The following is a 21,829-nucleotide window of genomic DNA, read 5'->3' as shown; positions in this document are numbered from 1 at the left end:
GCTTCGAGATTTCTGCATAAATTCTAGAACCACTTTGCCTTCCTCCATCTCGAACTCACGATATTTTAAATAGAAGTGTGAGGGAGACTAATCTGACCTACTGCGCACTGTGTGTGTGTGTGTGTGTGTGTGTGTGTGTGTGTGTGTGTGTGTGTGTGTGTGTGTGCGCGCGCGCGCGTGTTGGACGCGGCGGCCAAACGGCAGCCGACAAGTACCTTCTGTACAATCCATACAATTTCAGTGTATGTGTAGAGAGGAACAAAGAGTTTTTAAGAATTATTCTTTGCTTTTAGTGACTGTGACTGTGATGAAGAAATGAGGTTAGACTTTCAAGTAATCCATGTGTTGGACTTTCTAGAAGCAATACATATTCATAAATTATGAGTGGTTCTTAAACCAACTCGCTTACGAATGTTAATTTAATGCATTTCTGAAGATCCAAATATGAGTGAAATACATGAGATATTTACATGTGAAATGCGAGAATGTTATTCTGCATAATCCAATACATTGTGAATTAGTGGAACCATAAAGTTTGTACATTTACTCCACACGTTCTACCGTCTACAGCGTTAGAGCATGGCAACCAGTGGAAAGGACTCGAAAAACTGGAATTTTGAGAAGAAATCGAAGAAGTAGTTATGATGTGTTGCCATAGCAACCAGATATAACAAGACAAGAGAACTGTTTCGTGTAATTGGATTAAGTCCAAAAATCAAATGGAAAAATTTGCAGATGCAACAAAAGGGAAGATGTACGGAAGTAATAACAATAACATTAAAAGAACAGAAAGAAGACCTCGATGTATTAGACTAAGAACAGATATAACGAGAATAATTCAACTATGAAGGTGCAGTGGAGAGAGCATACAGCTCTCGCACACATCATGGCGACACTGATGCGGAAACAACACCCAATGCCACCAGCACCGGTTGCGGTTTGCCGGTGCTGATCTGCTTCCACAGCTGCCTACTGATGCCGACGTCGACAGAAACATTTGACACCGCCAGGTTGCTGTTCACCACTGATGACTTGCCGTCACATCCACTTACTCACATTGCGAGAATTCTACGTCGGGTGAGCGCAAAATAGAACTTCAGTACCTTAGCAAGAAGTGATACAAACAGTAGAGTGACCTTTATTGGCATAGTTACTATACTTAGAGTTAATTCGTTAAATGATTACTAGAACAACAACTAATAGGAATATGGATAATACACAGAGAATTGGGGAAACATTAGAACCAGCCATAGCTACGAAAGTGAGTAAGGAAGTACCAGAATGATCCGAATTAGTAAATTTAATCAAAGCCCAAAGTGCAGATTCAGCGGCTTTAAGAAAGGTAGAAGCCCAGGGTTTACAGTTAAATGAAACTTTAAAAGTTCAAAATGCCTTGAGTGCAGCTTCAACTGCTCAAAATGCTACTTTAAGTAAAGAACTACACTCAGTAAATTCTCAATTAAATTTGTTAAATGCCAAAGTAGAATCGCAAAGCAAAGAATTTGGTAGTGCATGCGAAATCGTGGGGGGCTTTTAAGATTGAATTTGGTGATTTAAATAATAAAGTGTTGTTGTTGCTGTGGTCTTCAGTCCTGAGACTGGTTTGATGCAGCTCTCCATGCTACTCTATCCTCTGCAAGCTGCTTCCGATCCCTTCTTCTAGTCAAGCTGTGCCACAAACTTCTCTTCTCCCCAATTCTATTCAATACCTCCTCATTAGTGATGTGATCTACCCATCTAATCTTCAGCATTCTTCTGTAGCACCACATTTCGAAAGCTTCTATTCTCTTCTTGTCTAAACTATTTATCGTCCATGTTTCACTTTCATACATGGCTAAACTCCATACAAATACTTTCAGAAACGACTTCCTGACACTTAAATCTATACTCGATGTTAACAAATTTCTCTTCTTCAGAAACGCTTTCCTCGCCATTGCCAGTCTACATTTTGTATCCTCTCTACTTTGACCATTATCACTTATGTTGCTCCCCAAATATCAAAACTCCTTTACTACTTTGTGTCTCATTTCCTAATCTAATTCCCTCAGCATCACCCGACTTAATTCGACTACATTCCATTATCCTTGTTTTGCTTTTGTTGATGTTCATCTTATATCCTTCTTTCAAGATACTGTCCATTCCGTTCAACTGCTCTTCCAAGTCCTTTGCTGTCTTCTTTCAAGATACTGTCCATTCCGTTCAACTGCTCTTCCAAGTCCTTTGCTGTCTCTGACAGAATTACAGTGTCATCGGCGAACCTCGAAGTTTTTATTTTTTCTCCATGGATTTTAATACCTACTCCGAATTTTTCTTTCGTTTCCTTCACTGCTTGCTCAATATACAGATTGAATAACATCGGAGAGAAGCTACAACCCTGTCTCACTCCCTTCCCAACCACTGCTTCCCTATCGTACCCCTCGACTATTATAACTGCCACCTGGTTTCTGGACAAGTTGTAAATAGCCTTTCAATCCCTGTATTTTACCCCTGCCACCTTCAGAATTCGAAAGAGAGTATTTCAGTCAATATCGTCAAAAGCTTTCTGTAAGTCTACAAATGCTAGAAATGTAGGTTTGCCTTTCCTTAATCTATCTTCTAAGATAAGTCGTAGGGTCAGTATTGCCTCACGTGTTCCAACATTTCTACGGAATCCAAACCGATCTTCCCCAAGGTCGGCTTCTACTAGCTTTTCCATTCGTCTGTAAAGAATACGCGTTAGTATTTTGCAGCTGTGATTTATTAAACTGATGTTCAGTAATTTTCACATCTGTGAACACCTGCTTTCTTTGGGATTGGAATTATTATATTCTTCTTGAAGTCTGAGGGAATTGCTCACCAGATGGTCGAGTTTTGTCAGGACTGGCTCTCCCAAGGCTGTCAGTAGTTCTAATGGAATGTTGTCTACTCCCGGGGCCTTGTTTCGACTTAGGTCTTTCAGTGCTCTGTGAAACTCTTCACGCAGTATCATATCTCCATTTCATCATCATCTACCTCCTCTTCCATTTCCATAATATTGTCCTCAAAAACATAGCCCCTGTATAGACCCTCTATATACTCCTTCCACCTTTCTGCTTTCCCTTTTTTGCTTAGAACTGGATAGAGGATTAGAAATTAGATTTAAAGAATGAAGTAACTAACTCTTTAAGCTTCCATGTAAATCAAATGTTCACTGACTTTAATCAGAAACAGAATGATCAAATTCAGGCTTTGGTAAAGAAGTTAGAGTTTGATATTGAAGATAAATGTAATAATGTAGAATCAGAACCTATTGAAAACTTAGCATCTTTGGAAGACGGGTACAATAGTGAGTACAATAATGTGAGACAGGGAATGAATACTTTGGAGTGTAGATCAGCCTAAGGAATTGATGTCGATTATTCAATTGCAAATTACAGTTGTCAGTGCACGAGTGGATGATGTCAATAAATACTTCAAAGAGACCATATCTAACTTTGATATTATAAATGTATGTAGTTTGTAGGAACCATTTGAACAAATTTTAGATTGAAAAGTTACCAAGAGTATAACCTCCAGAAACATTTCTATTATTGCTTCTTCCAAACTTATACTAGCAAGGTTATAGATGACATGTGGAAAGAATTCAAGCTTATCCAAAACAAAGTAGAAAAACAATGTATCATCACCTAATGTTGTGTTACCTACGGAAGTGGTGATTGTGTTACCTACGGAAGTGGTGATTGTGTTACCTACGGAAGTGGTGATTGTGTTACCTACGGAAGTGGTGATTGTGTTACCTAGGGAAGTGGTGATTGTGTTACCTAGGGAAGTGGTGATTGTTTTACAGTGGAGATACTTTCAAACAAAATTTAATGAGAAGTACTGGTCTGCACTTGCTCAAGTGAAGTTAATATCAGATCCATGGGACCCGGGCGAAGTCACATATCCCCCAGGGACGTTAACGTTCTGTGTTAACGGGCGGAGTGACGACCGTCTGATCCCGAGAGTGGTTTTCGGTGTTTCTTCCAAAATAGTTTACTGCACCGAATTCCCTTCAAATCTTGAACTATTCTGTAATCTATTCTTGAATTTTTAAACTAGCCTATAATTTTAGTACTGAGAAAACTGGATATGACAACAAAATAGAAAACAATTTAAGAGAATCACACATAAACAGTGATCTCTAGACGAAATGAACAGAATAGAATATTATATTTGTGGAAAAAGGTAATATCATATAACTAATTGAACAATCGTTATACTGCAGTGTATGGATTTTATATTTTGTGCCTTTTATGAGATGTGATGTAGATGGGAATATTTGTATTGATTTTGAAAGGGGTGGACAGTGTAAATAAGAGCATGATTTACACCAACAGATAAATCATGGCTAAAACAGAACACACATCACACTTTCCAAACAACCCTCACAAACAAGTGTAACTGGTTCTTCACCATTTGCCATTTCCATAGGGTTGCTAAGATCTTCTTCGGGGACCTCAAGGGTGAAGGTGGGAATGTCTGTTCTGTAGGAGACGATTTAACACCACACCTCCTCTGGCTTCCCACTCAAGTACTGGCAAGGTAGGGATCCTGAGGAAGGTGAACGGGAGGGGGGGGGGGGGGGGGAGAGGGGAGTGTTTGGAAGGGTTTCTTCCTGTCTTTGGGGCTATCTTCTTTCACTTCTTCGATCTTAGCAACCATTTCTATTTTTTCCTTTCTTACTTGTCTTTGAAGGACCTAACTTTTTTCCCCTCTTTCCATATTCATATACTTCTATCGCAGAAGTCCTCCATAGTCTCCGTGGTTTCCTATAACCTACAACTTATTTTCACATAAGAAGGCTGAAGAATCAGAACACACAAACACACTTACACATACCCACAAAGAAATACGAATACACAAACAATGAAGTTACAGATTAGAAGGATGTAAGAACCGCCAAGGGTTGTAGGGGAGAAGATATACGTACATCTAGAAAGACGCACACATTGTTTTTATTATGATGGTTCTACATTGCCTATTTACATGAAAAGGTATCATATAAGAACAACGAAGATTCCATATTGCATATGTCCATAAGTATAGAAAAACTATGATGATCTTAACAACGAGTATGCATAAGCAGGAAGCATGAGTAATGTAAGTCAGTGTAGCGAATACTCATATAAATTAATGAATAGTAGGCTAGTGCGGCTTGAACAGAATAGGTAGACGTAGTATCTACCATGAGTCGAATAATGTGTGTAGACATAGTATCTACTAAGACCATAGAAGTTGAAAAGTAGAGGAGAACTCTAGGGTAAATAAGGTACTAAGCAGAGAGAGTGAAGTGTAAAATAGATTTTTATTTTACCAGGAAATATTTAATTATAGTGTACCTAAAGATGTATACTAGGGCAATGAACAGTGAGGCCTACTCAGAGGATAAGGGGGGCGTACCCGGAATTTGCTAAGGATATAGGGCAGGTGTACCTACATAGAGAGAGGACGACCTGTGGCCTCATGAATAGGAATGTTTTATAAAGGTGCGTACCTACCAGAACAGAAGGAGGAAGTGAACTCATAGGGTCCACACACATGTAAGGTATAGGCACTGATCCTAGGGGAAAGGATAGTATCCTGACAGAAGTCACACATTTAATAGGAATTATTCTGGTAAGTTTGAATTCTATACACCACTAGCTTTATTATGTTTTATGCGAGTTTACAAGTGTCGAAAAATTCAGTTGCCCAGAGTTCCTCCGGACTACAAATTACTATAAATAATGATACTAGTACGTACTAAGGGAAAAATAGTACAAGGAATTAGAATAAAGAATAAAGTACTCAAGTGTCATGAACACCTGGAGCTTACAATGGAAACTAAAGGTTTATTCCTCACAATTCCTAGACATACGAAAACAAACTCCAACATTGATTGAAATATTCACATTTTATAATTAAAGTAAAATGAAAAAAATAAGAGCTAAATAATAAGAAAAAGAATATTCCCGGTTATGAAAAGAACAAGGTATACTGCTGAAATATGAATTATTGTTATATGTGATATAGATGTACATAAAATATTGCGTGTCCAATCTGGGGGGGGGGGGGGGGATATGTAGTGCTTCAAGAATTCTAGAACCACTTGGCCTTCCTCCATCTCGAACACACAATATTTTAAATATAAGTGTGAGAGAGATGAATCCGACCTACTGCGCATTGCATGTTTGTGTGTGTAGGTCTAAAAACAGTCACGAGCGAATTTCAGACGCAGCGGCCGAATGGTGGACACCAAGTACCTGTTGTACAATCCATACAGTTTCAGTGTATGTGTAGAGAAGAACAAGGAGTGTTTATGCATTATTCTGTGCTTTTAGTGACTGTGATGATTTTTAAGGACAAAGGAAGAAATGAGGTTAGACTTTCAAGTAATTCATGTGTTGGACTTGCTAGACGCAAGACATTTTCATAAATTATATGGTTGTTAGACCAACGCTATTGTAAATGTATTTAATCGAGTCTAATGTGAGACAAATCGGTCAACTTACTTCCGAATATTTATGTGAGAAACGTGAATTTGTTCTTTGTGGAAGTTGAAACATACCAAGACTAAACTAAAAGTGTTCTGCAAGTATCCACTTATTTCTGGGAGGGGGGGGGGGGGGGAGGGAGGGAGGGAGAGAGAGAGAGAGAGAGAGAGAGAGAGAGAGAGAGAGAGACTGACTTTGATAAATTCCGTTAACCAGCAGTATTCTTCGGAGAAGAAGTTTTAGGAGATCGACGTGGCCGACTATCCAGAGAAGAAGCTTGGCAGTGCTTACCAAGTAAGTCAACTGATGTGAGAGAGGTGTGCAGTTGGCAAATCAGCCCCACATCGATTCTTGTCATCTAAAGCATTAGAGAGTGTGTTTCTCGAAGAGGAAGACAGACTGCAGAATAAGAGGAAGTAAGTTGTTCTATCACTGGTAGGTGATGGTAATATCCTTTGCAATTCCACTGGATTATCATGTGGCGAGATTCCAGGTTAGACATAAAGAAACCAACAGCAGGTCATGTCACTGGGACAGTGGTCGTAACTGATGAGGACGAATTGACATCCATAAAAACTGGAGCTGATTCAAAGTGAGAAGGAAGGGGTGAAGCCCCTCCAGGATGGCTGGGAAGCCTCGTCCTTGGACTTATGCTGCTGCTTCTTCTTCCTTGGAAGGAGAGAGGATGTGTTATCAGAAAGGGAACAAACGGTAGCGATGTTCAGATTGGACAGAGAGCAAGTGGCCTTGGGGTCCTCGGAGTGTGGAGCCATCATCCGACCCGACGTAGCAGACTTCCTATCTTGAGAATGTCGTGGAAACGTGTTCTGAGAGGGAGCTCCATCCCAGCAGTAGCCAGAGAGGAGGATTTCTTCTCTGGCTGAAGAGGAAGAGGAGCAACAGCAATTCCTTGAGGAGAAAGTGCGGGAGATTCCATGGGGGGAGGGGGGGGGGGGGGGAGGGGCAGGGAAGAGGGCCAGGAGAGGGAATAAGGTGGGGGGGGAGGGGGGAAGGAGGTGAAGATGTAACTGAGGCAAGGATAGATTAGAGATTCACAGGGTGAAGTCTGTCAAACTTCTTCTGGGCCTCAAAGTAGCTGAGACAGTCAAGGATATTTATTTCCTGGATTCTTTTTTCCTTTGTATACACTGGACATTCCAGTGAGTGGGAAGAATGTAGACCAGAGCAGTTTAGTGTCTACATGATTGGCTTTAGAGCATCTCAGGACATGCTGGACGAAATGAAGGCTTCATCATTCCAGATTGGCCCTAAGTTCATCCCTGGACTGGAGGAGGTGGAAAATTACACCCTGTGTCATATTGAGAGATTCATGAGGAGTGATATTCACTGGGATGCCTCCAAAATGTTTGCAGGCATGGAGGAAGGCCGACTTGCTGGCAAAAGTTGACTTTATACGGAGGGGACCAGATCTCATCTTGATTAAGGACTCTGTTTCACCAAACTTGTACTCATTGTGATCCACAAAAGAAAGGGAGTCTGGTGGCCACCGAAGTCTCCCCGTCACTCCTGAAACAGACCAGGAACCATGGAAAGGGTTCACCTACACTGGCAGGCTTGGCCCTCCTCCCAGAGGGAAGCCAAGGAGAGAAAGCCTGAGAAGGCAGAATCAGGAACTGAGACAGAACTATTCCTAGGAAGAGACACGGCCACGGAAGAGCAGCCAGAGAATATAACATGTTCCATGTGCCAATCATCCACCCTGGTACCATCCACTCCAATCAGAGGTTCACATCAAGGGTATCACCCATCCCTGCAGGGCAACCACTCTTAGGCTTTCAAGGCGTTCACAGCGAAAGTACCAGCAGTGAGATCCCTGTAGTGTCAGGGGGCACAGCCAAATGGGTGCACAAGAGTTCCACCATGCAACAAAATGGTGGAGGGGGGGGGGGGGGAAGAACCCTCACCAAAGATGCTAGGGAGGGAGTTCTTCCGCATCTGGCTTACACTACAGATGTCAAATTTAGATATGGAGGTCAAATCCCTAAGGGGCCCCAAAAAAGAAAAGCGAAAAATGAGGAGCAAAAGCAAAGAAACCAAAACAGCAAGACAAATTTAAGTCAGTAGGATACCTGGGCCTACATAAATAAGAACACCAAGAGAGGGAAAGGTAGGGGTAATGGGAGAGGAATAATGACTGGGAGGAAAAAGGAAGTGGAAGATAAAGCAACCTGGAAAAGAAGAAAGACTGCAATAACTCGGGCACCAGTGCACACCACACACTTATTGGGGGAGGAACATGCAAATGACAAAAGCAAGAAAACCATTTCTGAAAAGAAATAACTTCAAATACAAATTTGAACATTAATAAGTCTTTTCTGAAGGTATTATTGTCTGGAATGCAGCCTTTTATGTTGTGAAATGGGCACCAAACAGTTCAGACAAGAAGAGAAGTGAAGCTTTTGAAACATATTGCTACAGAAGAATACTGTAGACTTGATGGGTAGATCAAAGAACTAATGAGGAAAGACAATGAGTCTACTTAAAGAAAAAAAATTATGGCACAGCCCACTGAAAGAGGTCTCAGTTGATAGGAAACATCCTGAAGCAACAAGAAATTGTCAATTTGGCATTGGAGGGAAGTGTAGGGTGGTAGAACTTATAGAGGGACACCAAGAGATGTAAACACCAAGCAGTATTTATTCAGAGATGAAAACTTACAGAATACACTGGCATGGTGAGCTGCAACAAACCAGTCTTGGGACTGAAGATGACCATGACCACAACAACAACAAAACTACAACAACGATAACAATAAGAACAAGGGTAGATAGCATTAAGCAGGACAATAATAATTTATAGTTAATACAGCATGTAAATTATGTCTCTGTGATGTCTGTTATGTTCGTGTATACCTTGACTCGTTCCACATCCCTGAAGGTTCTCCTTGAAGTGATCTATTACATGAAACTAACATACATATGTAGTGTAAAGAAAAATAACAAATAGATGAGAGAAAATCCAACAAAAAGTAGAAGAAGAAAATTGTCATTAGACAACAAGAAATTTTTTTAAGAAGCATCAGAAGGGACAAAACACAGGACACAGAAGACAATAGAATGCAATAAACAAGAATTGTTGAAAAGTTGTGAACTTTTTACTGTTCATGTCTGTATTACACATACCTGATGAAGACTCAAATAATTATACTCATAACGTACCACTAACGTTTTGCAGGACACTCAGTCACACGAGATGACTACGTGAAAGTAGAATGATTTAAATTTAAGTCACAAAAAACTTCATCACAGCAACACATTATTTACAGCTTGTTACATATCAAAAATTAATGAATCAAGAAGTTGGAAACTATATTGAAAGTAACAACAAAACCAAATTGAAGTAGCATACAATGGTAGTCTTCAACGAGATGGACTGCCATAGGGGGCACTGTCTGCACAAATGAAAGCAGGCGATCTTTTCATCATAAAGCTGGTGACATTCTGCTCCCCATAGGACTTTTAGTTATTTTCGATCACAGAAAGAGACTCTTACAAGGAGGCCAAATGAGAAGGGGAAAAAGCATCAACCTAATAAAGTGTGAAAGATTATCAGAGGTGTAAACTTACCAACAGGTGCACCAAAGGCTGCAGCAACACCTGCTGCTGCACCTCCACAGACAAAGTCTCGTTTCTCATGGTCCTCCCTGAAGTACTGTAATATGTTGAAGTCTTGACGCAATGTTGTGCTCTTTCCTTGTGAAATGCCTGCAGCCACAACAGCTCCCGAGTGTATCATGGGACCTTCCTAATTAATGTGTAAAATTAGACAAATGAAAACAACTGACTTCTTCACAGATAGAAAATGTACAAGGATTGACTGAGTATTTTATTATAAGGATACAGTGTGAAAGTACTGACGCTTGCAAAAAGATGGGTGAGAGCACCTTGGGAGAGTAGGTGGGGGTGGGGGAAGTTGGGAGGATTGAAGGGAGTGTGGTGGTGGTGGTGGTGGGGGGGGGGGAGGGGGAGTTGGGAGGATGAAGGGAGTGGGGTGGGGGTAGTTACGAGTGTGTGTGTGTGTGTGTGGGGGGGGGGGGGGGGGGGGGAGGGTGAGTGAGGAGTGTGTGTGTGTGTGGGGGGGGGGAGGGTGAGTGAGGAGTGTGTGTGTGGGGGGGGGAGGGTGAGTGAGGAGTGTGTGTGTGTGGGGGGGGAGGTGTGTGTGTGTGTGTGTGGGGGGGGGGGGGGGGGGTGAGGTGGGGGGGTGAGGTGGGTGTGGAGGGGGGGATTGAGGTGTGTGTGTGTGGGGGGGAGTGAGGTGTGTGTGTGTGTGGGGGGGGGGGGTGAGGTGTGTGTGTGGGGGGGGGGGGGGGGAGTGAGGTGTGTGTGGGGGGGGGGGGGGGGAGTGAGGTGTGTGTGGGGGGGTGGGGGAGTGAGGTGTGTGTGTGTGGGGGGGAGTGAGGTGTGTGTGGGGGGGTGGGGGAGTGAGGTGTGTGTGTGTGGGGGGGAGTGAGGTGTGTGTGTGTGGGGGGGGGGGGAGTGAGGTGTGTGTGTGGGGGGGGAGTGAGGTGTGTGTGGGGGGGGGGGAGTGAGGTGTGTGGGGGGGGGGGGGGAGTGAGGTGTGTGTGTGGCGGGGGGGGGGGGAGTGAGGTGTGTGTGTGTGGGGGTGGAGTGAGGTGTGTGTGTGTGTGGGGGGGAGTGCGGTGTGTGTGTGGGGGGGGGAGTGAGGTGTGTGTGGAATACAGAAATTTCTGTTGTATTTCTACCTCGCTCACCCAAGTATATTTTGTAATCCACTAGGTTATAACTTCATTTTTAGCTGTAAGGAACACCACATGCACTAGTCCCATTCTAATTCAAAATACCATGAGAGCCATACATACCTTACCAGCAGCCAAGCCTCCAACAACAGAGCACACTACACCTATCACCTTTACTAGTAGTGTCTTTATGCGTACCACTCGAGGAATCTTTATGCCATTTAAATAACATTTCACTTGGGGTATCCCACTCCCTGCAGCTGTGGGCTGCAAAGCATAAGTTTATATTTCAGTACATATGACAATGAAAAGCAATTTCCTTGCAAGTCATTTCACATTAGAATTCATCTCTTGCACACATATCATTGCATGCATAATTATTATTTTTTGCATATTAATTTAATTAGAACTACTTTTCCTACCCAATAATCCATATTAATGTAAGTTTTGACAGTACAAAATAAAGAACATGAAATCTAATAGAATATATGGATATCTAGTAGTTTCTATTTAGGGAAATATCAACTTGGCTCACTTGTATAAAACTTGATACATTGTCAGTTTTATACATTTAAGAAGAAATTTCTAAAGCAAGTGGAATGTTCTCGTAGTTGTACATCATAGACATTAAAATGACAAATGTTAATTTTCAATACGTATTGCTGAAATCAGAATTCTAGAGATTTTTAAGAGAAATGTTCACGGACTCTTATTTGGTGTTTCACAACGCATACAGTCCCAATGCTCAATGTTCATGCAAACGTGGATTGATTGGTTGGTTTAAAAGAGGGTGGAAGGGACCAAACTACGAGGTCATCATTCCCTTGTTCCTAATTTTAAAAAATGTCACAAGTGTGAGGGAAAAAAAAAAAAAAAAAAAAAAAAAAAAAAAAAAAAAAAAAAAAAAAGAAAAGGAAAAAAAAAAAAAAAACGGAGGAGACATATAACACAAAACGGAAAGAGAGGAAAAACCACAAAACAAAGGAAAGGTAACGAACACTAAAAGGAACAAGAGGACTAGAAAACAACAGAGAGATGCTAGAAAGACCCTAAAAGCACTACGGTGGAGGACACAGAGGGACAAAGTACATTCACTAAAACCTATATAGAAGTATAAAACCCACTCTCACGATTAAACGCAAAACTACAGATGCTGCTGAGGCATCGAAGCCCAACACCAAAGGTAGGAAACTGGGAAAATTAAAAGTCCGACGAAGAGGAGCTAAAAGTGGGCAGTCCAGCAAGAGGTGAACAACTGTCATTTGGGAGCCACAGCGACACACAGGTTGGTCCTCACGAAAGAGTAGGTAACCATGCGTTAGCCATGTATGGCCAATGCGGAGCCGGCAGAGGACAACTGATTCCCTGCAAGAGAACCACATGGAAGACTTCCACGCATTCATAGTCTCCTTAATGACACACAGTTTGTTGTGCATACTGTTACGACATTTCGTCTCCCAAAGCCAGAAAACCCTGCGGCGTAAGAAGCAGGTCAGCTTCAGACATGCCTATCTCCAGAAGCGGTTTCCGCGTCTCCTATTTGGACAGCCTGTCGGCAAGTTTGTAGCCTGGGACTCCAACGTGTCCTGGGGTCCACACAAACGCCACTGAATGACGAGACTGTTCCAGGGCATAGATGCACTTCTGGATGGACGCTACCAGAGGATGGCGAGGGTAGCACTGGTCGGTAGCTTGTAGACTACTCAATGAGTCAGTACACAGGAGGAATGACATGCTAGAGCACGAGTGGATGTGCTCAAGAGCATGAGATATGGCCGCCAGCTTTGCAGTGAAAACACTGCGGCCATCTGGTAAGGAGTGCTGTTCAGTATGTCCTCCATGAACATACGCAAAGCCTATGTGACCATAAGCCATCAAGCCGTCTGTGTAAACCACGTCAGAGACCCGGAACATGACAACAATCTAGAGGAAGTGACAGCGGAGAGCGGCGGGGTTAACAGAGTCCTTAGGGCCATGCAAAAGGTCGAGACGAAGCTGTAGCCGAGGTGTACACCATGAAGGCGTACATGAACGGACTGCAAGTAGAGGTGGTAAAGGGAAGGACTCCAGTTCGGAGGGAAGGAACTGCAGTCGTTAGCCCCGACATGGGCCGTCAATCCTGGAGATGGACTTCTGCGGGCAGGGAAACGGAGACTGTAACTCAGATGCTCAGAGGAACTATGAATGTGTGCTGCGTAACTGGCGAGCAGTTGCGCACGTCTGATCTGCAGTGGAGAGACACCAGCCTCCATCAGTACACTGGTCACCGGACTTGTCCTAAAACCTCCTGTCTCTAGTCGAACCCTGCAGTGGTGCACAAAGTCGAGTAAACGCAATGCTGAGGGCACTGCCAAACAATAAACCACACTCCCATAGTCAATTCGGGATTGGACCAGGGCTCTGTAGAGCTGCAGAAGCGTAGAGCGATCTACACCCCAATTGGTGTTGCTCAGGCAACAGAGGGCATTGAGGTGCTGCCAGCACTTCCAATTAAGCTGACGAAGACGAGGAAGCAAAGTCAATGGAGTCCTAGGAATCGATATATCTCCACTACAGTGAGTGGATCGTCAGGAAGGTAAAGTTCTGGGTCCGGATGAACGGTATGACGCTGACAGAAGTGCACGACATACGACTTTGTGGTTGAAAACTGTAAACCATGGGCTAGAACCCATGACTGCACCTTGTGGATGGCTCCCTATAGGTGCCGCTCACCAACACCTGTACTGGAGCACCAGTACGAAATGCAGAAATCGTCTGCATACAGAGATGGTGAGACTGAAGCCCCTACAGCTGCTGCTAGACCGTTAATGGCCACTAAAAAGAAATAGACACTCAATACAGAGCCCTGCAGGATGCCATTCTCCTGCTTATTTGGAGGAGAGGGGGTGGGGGGGGGGGGGGTGGGAGGACTATGGGAGGCACCAACTTGGAGACGGAAAGTATGAAGCGACAGGAAGTTTTGGATAAAATTTGGGAGCGGTCCCCAGAGACCCCGCTCGTACAGTGTAACAAGGATATGATGTCACCAGGTTGTGTTGCATGCTTTATGTAAGTCAAAAAAGACGGCAACCAGGTGTTGGTACCTCAAAAAGGCTGTTCAGATGGCAGACTCGAGGGATTCCAGATTATCAGTGGAGGCTACCTGACTCCAGGACCCAACTCAACCGCCGACACACCATATGTTTCAGAAGCTTACAAACAATGTTGGTGAGGCTAATGGGCTGATAGCTATCCAAGTCAAGCGGGTTGTTACCAGGTTTGAGCACCGGAATGACGGTGCTCTCAGGCCACTGGGATGGAAAGACGATGACATCGCACCACATCCGGTTGAAGGCGATGAGGAGATGTCGCTTGTAGTCAGTCAAGAGAGGTTTAATTATCTGACTGTGGATCCGATATGGCCCAGGAGCTGTGTCGGGGCAAAATACAAGGGCGCTGAGGAACTTCCACTCTGTAAATGTGGCATTATAGGGTTCACTGTGGCGTGTAGTTAACGAGAGAATCCTCCCTTCCATCTGCCGTTTGGGGACGTGAAAGGCTTGGAGATAATTCTCTGACTCAGAGGTACGGGCAAAGTGCACAGCAAAGTGCTCAGCAATTGCATTTGCGTCGGTAGACAACACGCAATTGGTGTGAACACCAGGGACACCCTTGGGGTCTTGTACCCTAAAAGACATTTGATCTTGGTCCAGACTTGGGAAGGTGACGCATAGCACCCAATGGTTGAGACATTTCTCTTCCAGCACTCCTGCTTTTGTCTTTGTATAAGCTTGCAAACCCAGGCACGGAGCCGTTTAATGACTATGAGCTGCTGTAGGTAAGGGTGCCATTTATGTCACTCTAGAGCTCTCTGACGCTCTTTAATGGCCTCAGCGACTACTGTCGATCACCATGGGACTGTCTTTCGCTGGGGGCACCCTTGAGAATGAGGGATTGCGTTTTCCACTACAGAAACGACCATTGTGGTGACCTGGTCAGCTACAACATCAATGGCACCATGTGGGGAAGATTCTACAGTGACGGCAGAGGTGAAGGCTTCCCCATCTGCCTGTCTCAAGCCCATCTGGGTAGACGTCCATGGGCATGATGCCGGGGGAGTAACGGGAAGATGGGTAAGCAGTCACTATCACACAGGTTGTCATGTGCTCCCCTGTGGATATATGTGGTATGAGTCCTGGGCTGGAGATTGATAAATCAAGGACTGAGTAACTACCATGGGCCATATTGAAATGTTTTACGGCCCTAGTATTTAAGAGGCAGAGGTCGAGTTGGGACAGTAAATTTTTGACTCCTCTGCCTCGGGAAGTAAGCATGGGACTACCCCACAAGGGGTTATGGGCGTTAAAATCTCCCAGAAATAGGAAAAGTTTAGGGAGTTGATCAAGCAGGGCAGCCAAGATGTTCAGGGGTACCACACCATCTGGAGGAAGATATAGGTTGCAGACAGTTATTTCCTGCATCGTCCTTATACTGACAGCCAGAACTTCAAGAGGAGTTTGAAGGGATACAGGTTCACTACACACTGAGTTCAGGACATAGACACAAACTCCACCTGACTCCCTATTATATTCACTACAGTTCTTGTAATATCCCCTATAGCTGCGGAGGACAAGGGTTCGCATTGCCAGGAACCAGGTTTTCTGGAGAGCAATGCAGAAAGCAGGTATACGGCCTAACAACTGCCATAGCTCAGCCAGGTAGTGGAAAAAAACACCACAATTCCACTGGAGGATGACGTCATTGTTAGGCTAGGTAGGCATGAAGCGCTCAAGGGTTTATGCCTCAGGGTCACCTGCTGCCACTGATTCAGTACCTGTGCGATCGACACCCATTGTGTCTGAGGGTCCGGCGAGATCTAGGTCCTCAGCGGATGCCAAAATCTCCATCACATCCTCAGATGCAGAGCTTGTAGGAAGTGGTTGTACGGGTGCCACCGCAAGGTCTGGATTCTTGGGTGCCGCCTTCTTTTTTGGTTTGTCTCGCTGTTCCTTTGGTATTTCTGGCTGGGAGGGTTTCAGTGGGTCAGTCTCAGAGACTGAGGAGGACCGTGAAGCCCTACGACCGGCTACCTGTGGTTGCTTCCGCTACTGGCGGGTATCTACTTTTCCACTGGTCGGAACCTGGGAAGGGAGTGACCCAAGGGACCACTTCCTGGCAAGAGGAGCCAAAGAACACTTACGCTTCTCCGGCTGAGAAGTGGGGACTCATGTCCCCGATGGTTTGGGGGGAAGAGGGGGTGGTATTGCTCCCGAAGTAGGTGGTGCAGGAGCAACAGGGAGGGAAGTGCCCCCCAAAATCAAGGGAACAGGTGAAGTCTGACGGCTCTGAGAGCCAACTGTGAAACAGGAGATGGTAGAACCGTTGTCGTAGCAGCGGCGTAGGTTGATGTCATACACACAGGACGGAGCCTCTCGTATTTTCGCTTAGCCTCAGCATAGGTCAGTCGGACCATGGTCTTATTCCATTATCTTCTGTTCTTTCTGTAGAATCCTACAGTCTAGCAAGCAAGGGTAATGGTGCTCTCCCCAAAATCTCGACATGTAACACGTTGCTTTTTTTTTGTGGTTTTAGGGCGCACAACTACAGTGGTCATTAGCACCCAGACTAAGTTAAGAATGCACTGCGAGGCACAAGATTAAAACAGCAGCTAAAAGGGACAACACTATAAAAGACATTAACAGGCTTAGGATTAAAAAACAGCATAATTAAATGTCCTTAGACAGGTTTGTCAAGTGGATAAAGTGAGGAACACGAGCAGCTGCTCCTGGGTCATCCGCTAAAATGGCATCCAGAGTACATGGCAGGCGAAGATCAACGCGCAGTGTATTAAAATTCGGACAGGACGTTAAAATGTGGCGTACTGTCAGCAATTGCCCACATGGGCAGAACGGCACCGGCGCAGCCATCAGCAGATGGCGATGGCTGAACTGGAAGTGTCCAATTCGTAACCGGGCCAAAACGACCTCCTCCCTCCGAGAAGGGCATGAAGAGGTCGTCCAAGCTGTGGGAAGAGGTTTCAAGGCCCAAAGCTTGTTGTCCGTAAGTGTAGCCCAATCGGCATGCCACAGCGATAAAATGTGCTGACAAATGACCCTGCTCCAATGTGATGAAGGGACACAACAAGAAGCTGTCCGAGGCTGGAGGACCGCAGCCTTGGCCGCGGCATCTGCAGCTTCGTTCCCAGGGATACCAACATGGCCAGGAACCCACATAAAGGTAACCGGAGAACCAAGTCGTCCGCCAGCTGCTGAAGAGAGCGTTGGATCCCGTGCACGAAAGGGTGAACCGGATACAGATCACTGAGGCTCTGGATAGCACTCAGGGAATCGGAGCAGATGACATAAGCAGAATGTCGGTGGCAGCAGATGTAAAGAACAGCCTGTTAGAGGGCAAATAGCTCAGCTGTGAAGACCGAACTATGGCCATGGAACCGGTATTTGAAACTGTGTGCCCCGACAATAAAAGAACACCCGACACCGTCATTGGTCTTAGAGCCATCTGTATAAATGAAGATCACATTAATGGACTTCGAACGAAGTTCGACAAAACAGGAGCGGTATACTGAAGCTGGGGTAACCTCCTATGGGAGGTCAAGGTGAACGCGAACCTGAGCCTGAAGCCAAGGTGGCGTTTGGCTCTTGCCCACTCGAAAGCTTGTAGGGAGTGAAAAATTAAGGTGCTGAAGGAGGTGACGAAAGCGAACTCCAGGGGGTAGCAGGGCAGACACATACAACCCGTATTGACGGTAGAGAGAGTCGTCAAAAAAGGAACGATAAGACGGGTGTTCGGGCATTGACAATAGCCGACAGGCATACCGACAAAGCAGTATATCGCGCCGGTAAGTTAGTGGCAATTCATCGGCTTCAGCATGAAGACTCTCCACGGGACTAGTATAGAACGCTCCAATCACAAGACGTAAACCCCGATGTTGTATAGAGTTGAGGCGGCGTAAGATGGACGGCCATGCAGAGCAGTATACGAAGCTCCCATAATCCAGCTTTGAGCTGACGATCGACTGATATAGGCGAAGTAGGACGGTTCGATCCGCTCTCCACGACATACCGCTGAGAACACGGAGGACATTTAGGGAACGGGTACAACGGGCAGCCAAATATGACACATGTGGAGACCAGCTAAGTTTCCTGTCAAATGTATGACCTAAAAATTTTGTTGTCTCCACGAATGGGAGAGCAATGGGACTGAGTCGTAAGGACGGTGGGAGAAACTCTTTGTAGTGCCAGAAGTTAACACAGACCGTCTTCTCGGCAGAAAAACGGAAGCCATTGGCGACACTCCAGGAGTAAAGACGGTCAAGACAACGCTGAAGACAGCGCTCCAGGAAACAAGTACGCTGCACGCTGCAATAGGTGGTAAAATCGTCCACGAAAAGGGAGCCTGATACATCAGCTGGGAGGCAATCCATTATTGGATTGATCACTATGGCGAAGAGAGCGACGCTCAAAACTGAGCCCTGTGGCACCCCATTCTCCTGGCAAAAGGCGTCTGACAAGACAGAATCCACACGTACCCTGAACTGTCGATCCATTAAAAAGGCACGAATAAAAAGAGGGAGGCAACCGCGAAGGCCCCATGTATGAATGGTGCGGAGAATGCCCGCCCTCCAACAGGTGTCTTAAGCCTTCTCCAAATCAAAGAATACAGCTGCGGTCGGGCGCTTCCGCAACAAGTTATTCATAATGGAGGTCGACAAGGTAACCAGATGCTCAACAGCAAAGCGGCGCCTACGAAATCCACATTGTACATTGGTAAGTAGGCGTCGAGATTCGAGCAGCCAAACCAAACAAGAGTTAACCATTCGCTCCATCACCTTACAGACACAGCTGGTAAGGGAGACTGATCGATAACTGGAAGGCAAGTGCTTGTCCTTCCCCGGCTTAGGAATCGGGACAATAATAGACTCGTGCCAGCATATGGGAACAAGACCCTCAATCCAGATGCGATTATAAGTACGAAGAAGAAAACCTTTACCCGCAGGAGAAAGGTTCTTCAGCATCTGAATATGAATAGAATCAGGCCCTGGAGCGGAGGACCGTGACCGGGCAAGTGCATTTTCGAGTTATAACTTTCACCATTCGAGGAGCAGAAGGTAGGTGGCCTTGCCTCCTCTGCCTGTTTGCGGGGGAGGAAGGCAGGGTGGTAATGAGCGGAGCTCGAAACCTCTGCAAAAAAGCGGCCGAAGGCATTGGAGACATCCTCAGGGGCCACAAGGACGTCATTCGCGACCATCAAGCCAGAAACTGGTGAGTGGACCTTAGTGCCAGATAGCCGGCGCAGGCTACCCCAGACAACAGAAGAAGGAGTAAAACTGTTGAAGGTGCTTTGAAGCAGCCCAGCTGGCTTTCTTGCTTTCTTTAATAACACGAAGACACTGAGCACGTAATCGTTTATAATTGATACAATTCGCCATCGCAGGGTGGCGTTTAAAAGCGGGTAAAGCACGTCAACGAGCACGTAAAGCGTCTCTACATGCTGCGGTCCACCAGGGGACCGGTACGCGACGAGGAGAAGAAGTAGTGTGAGGGATGGAATATTCAGCAGCAGTGAGAATCACTTCCGTGAGGTGTGCGACCTGACTATCGCAGCTTGCGAAGGTTTGATCCTGAAAGGTCGCCCTGGAAGAGAAGAGCCCCCAGTCTGCTTTGGAGATGTTCCAACTAGTTGAGCACGGAGAGGGGGTGTGATGCAGGAGATGGATAACGCAAGGGAAGTGGTCGCTCGAATATGTATCAGAAAGTGCGAACCACTCAAACCAGGGTGCAAGTTGGGTAGTACATATAGAGAGGTCTAAATGGGAATAGATGTGAGTTCTGACCGAAAGAAAAGTAGGGGCGCCAGTATTGAGGCAGACAAGATTGAGGTGGTTGAAAAGGTCTGGTAACAGGGAGCCTCTCGGGCAGGATGCTGGAGAGCCCCAAAGGGGATGGTGGGCATTGAAGTCTCCAGTTAACAAAAATGGCGCAGGTAGCTGAGCAATAATTTGCATCATGTCTGCCCTGGTAATGGCAGACGACAATGGAGTGTAAACAGTACAAATGTAAAATGTAAAAGTGGGGAGAGTAATTCGGACGGCAACTGCCTGCAGGCCGGTGTGCAATGTGATGGGATCGTAGTAAATATCATACCGGACCAGCAACATAACCCGTCCATGAGCCAGAATACCTGCCACAGGGGATAGGTCACAGAGGTGTAGTGTGCCAAGTCAATTCGATCGCATGGGCGTAGCTTCATTTCCTGGAGAGCTACGACGAGCAGACAGTGCAAGCGTAGCAGCAACTTTAAGTCCTCTTGGTTCGAGCGAATGCCGCGAATAGTCCAATGAAGAAGCGCCATCGTGAGAAGAAAAAGAAAAAGGAGAAGCAAGAAGGGGTCACCTCGAAGGCCGCTGAGGGCCTGGCTTCGAGTGAGCACTGCCGCCGCTATCAATGGGCGGAGAGTCATCGTCCAATAGGTTCGTCGGCCATCTTGTTAAGAGGGACGGGAGAGGGAGCTTCCTCCACCCATGAACGGCCAGATGTTCGGCTACCAGGGGTGCGGCCAGGCGAAACGAATGACGGCCTGGGGCGGCAACCGCTGGGTGGCAGAGGAGAAGAAACACGCCGTGGCGGAGAAGGAGAACACTGCTTCTTATAAGCCTTCTTCGAAGGTCGTTTAGTGGAACTACAGGTCGATGGCTGGGAGTTCGAGGTACGTAGGAAGTCTGCACAGGACGGTTCCTTCTTGAAGGCCCATGCATCTGACTTCTGGGTCTTAGTCTTGGCAGAAGCTGATGAAGGCGCTTGTGTCTTAGGCGTGACGGGAGGAAGAGGAGACGTTGACCGGGCGATCTTAGCACTGGCCGAACGGACGACCGTAGTGCTGAAGGTCAGATTGCATGTCTGCGTCGCCACCTCCCTGGTAGTCCGAGAAGAGGCGAGGACAGTACTGTATTTCCCTGCTGGGAGCAGCATGGGCTTCCTACTAGCAAATAGCTTGCGAGCAGCTGAGGCGGACACTTTCTCTTTGACCTGAATTTCCTGTATACAGCGTTCATCCTTGTAGATGGGACAGTCGCGGGAGGACGTTGCATGGTCACCCTGACAGTTCACGCAACGAGGAGACGGAGGTGGACAGTCACCCTCATGGGCGTCCCTGCCACAAGTGACACATTTAGCCGCATTAGAACAAGACTGGCGAGTGTGATTAAAATGCTGACACTGGTAGCAGCGCGTAGGTGTCCGGACATAGGGGCGAACAGAAATAAACTCTTTGCCCGCTTTGATGTGCGACAGCAGCTGAAAACTATCAAAGGTCAAGAAAAGTGTCCGGGACGGTACAAGGTCATTGTTGACCTTTTTCATGACCCTATGGACAGCCGTCACGCCCTGCTCAGCGAGGAAAGACTGAATCTCCTCGTCAGTCCATCCATCAAGTGATCTAGTATATACCACACCACGCGACGAATTCAAAGTGCGGTGAGCCTCCACCCGGACAGGGAATGTGTACAGGAGTGTGGCCCGAAGCAGTTTTTTTGCCTGAAAGGCGTTCTCAGTTACTAACAATGCACCGTTACGCATCCTGGTACAAGACTTGACAGATCCGGCTATGGCATCTACGCCCTTCTGGATAACAAAAGGGTTGA

At 45.8% G+C, this 21,829-nt stretch overlaps 1 protein-coding gene across 1 annotated transcript in view; it reads right to left on the bottom strand.

Moving 5' to 3' along the window:
• The window catches only part of LOC124595397 (H(+)/Cl(-) exchange transporter 7), a 186,752-nt gene that overhangs the window by 104,173 nt on the left and 60,750 nt on the right, over positions 1-21,829 (bottom strand). Inside the window, exons 5-6 of the mRNA XM_047134124.1 lie at positions 11,314-11,457; positions 10,061-10,238 (exon numbers count right to left, since the gene is read on the bottom strand). Coding sequence (XP_046990080.1) covers positions 10,061-10,238; positions 11,314-11,457 — 322 coding nt within the window. The remainder of the gene's footprint in view (positions 1-10,060; positions 10,239-11,313; positions 11,458-21,829) is intronic.

This window comes from Schistocerca americana, chromosome 2 (genome assembly GCF_021461395.2).
Source record: "Schistocerca americana isolate TAMUIC-IGC-003095 chromosome 2, iqSchAmer2.1, whole genome shotgun sequence".
Lineage (NCBI taxonomy): Eukaryota > Metazoa > Arthropoda > Insecta > Orthoptera > Acrididae > Schistocerca > Schistocerca americana.
The sequence above is the reverse complement of the archived record's forward strand: the minus strand, read 5'-3'. Positions and strand labels throughout refer to the sequence as shown.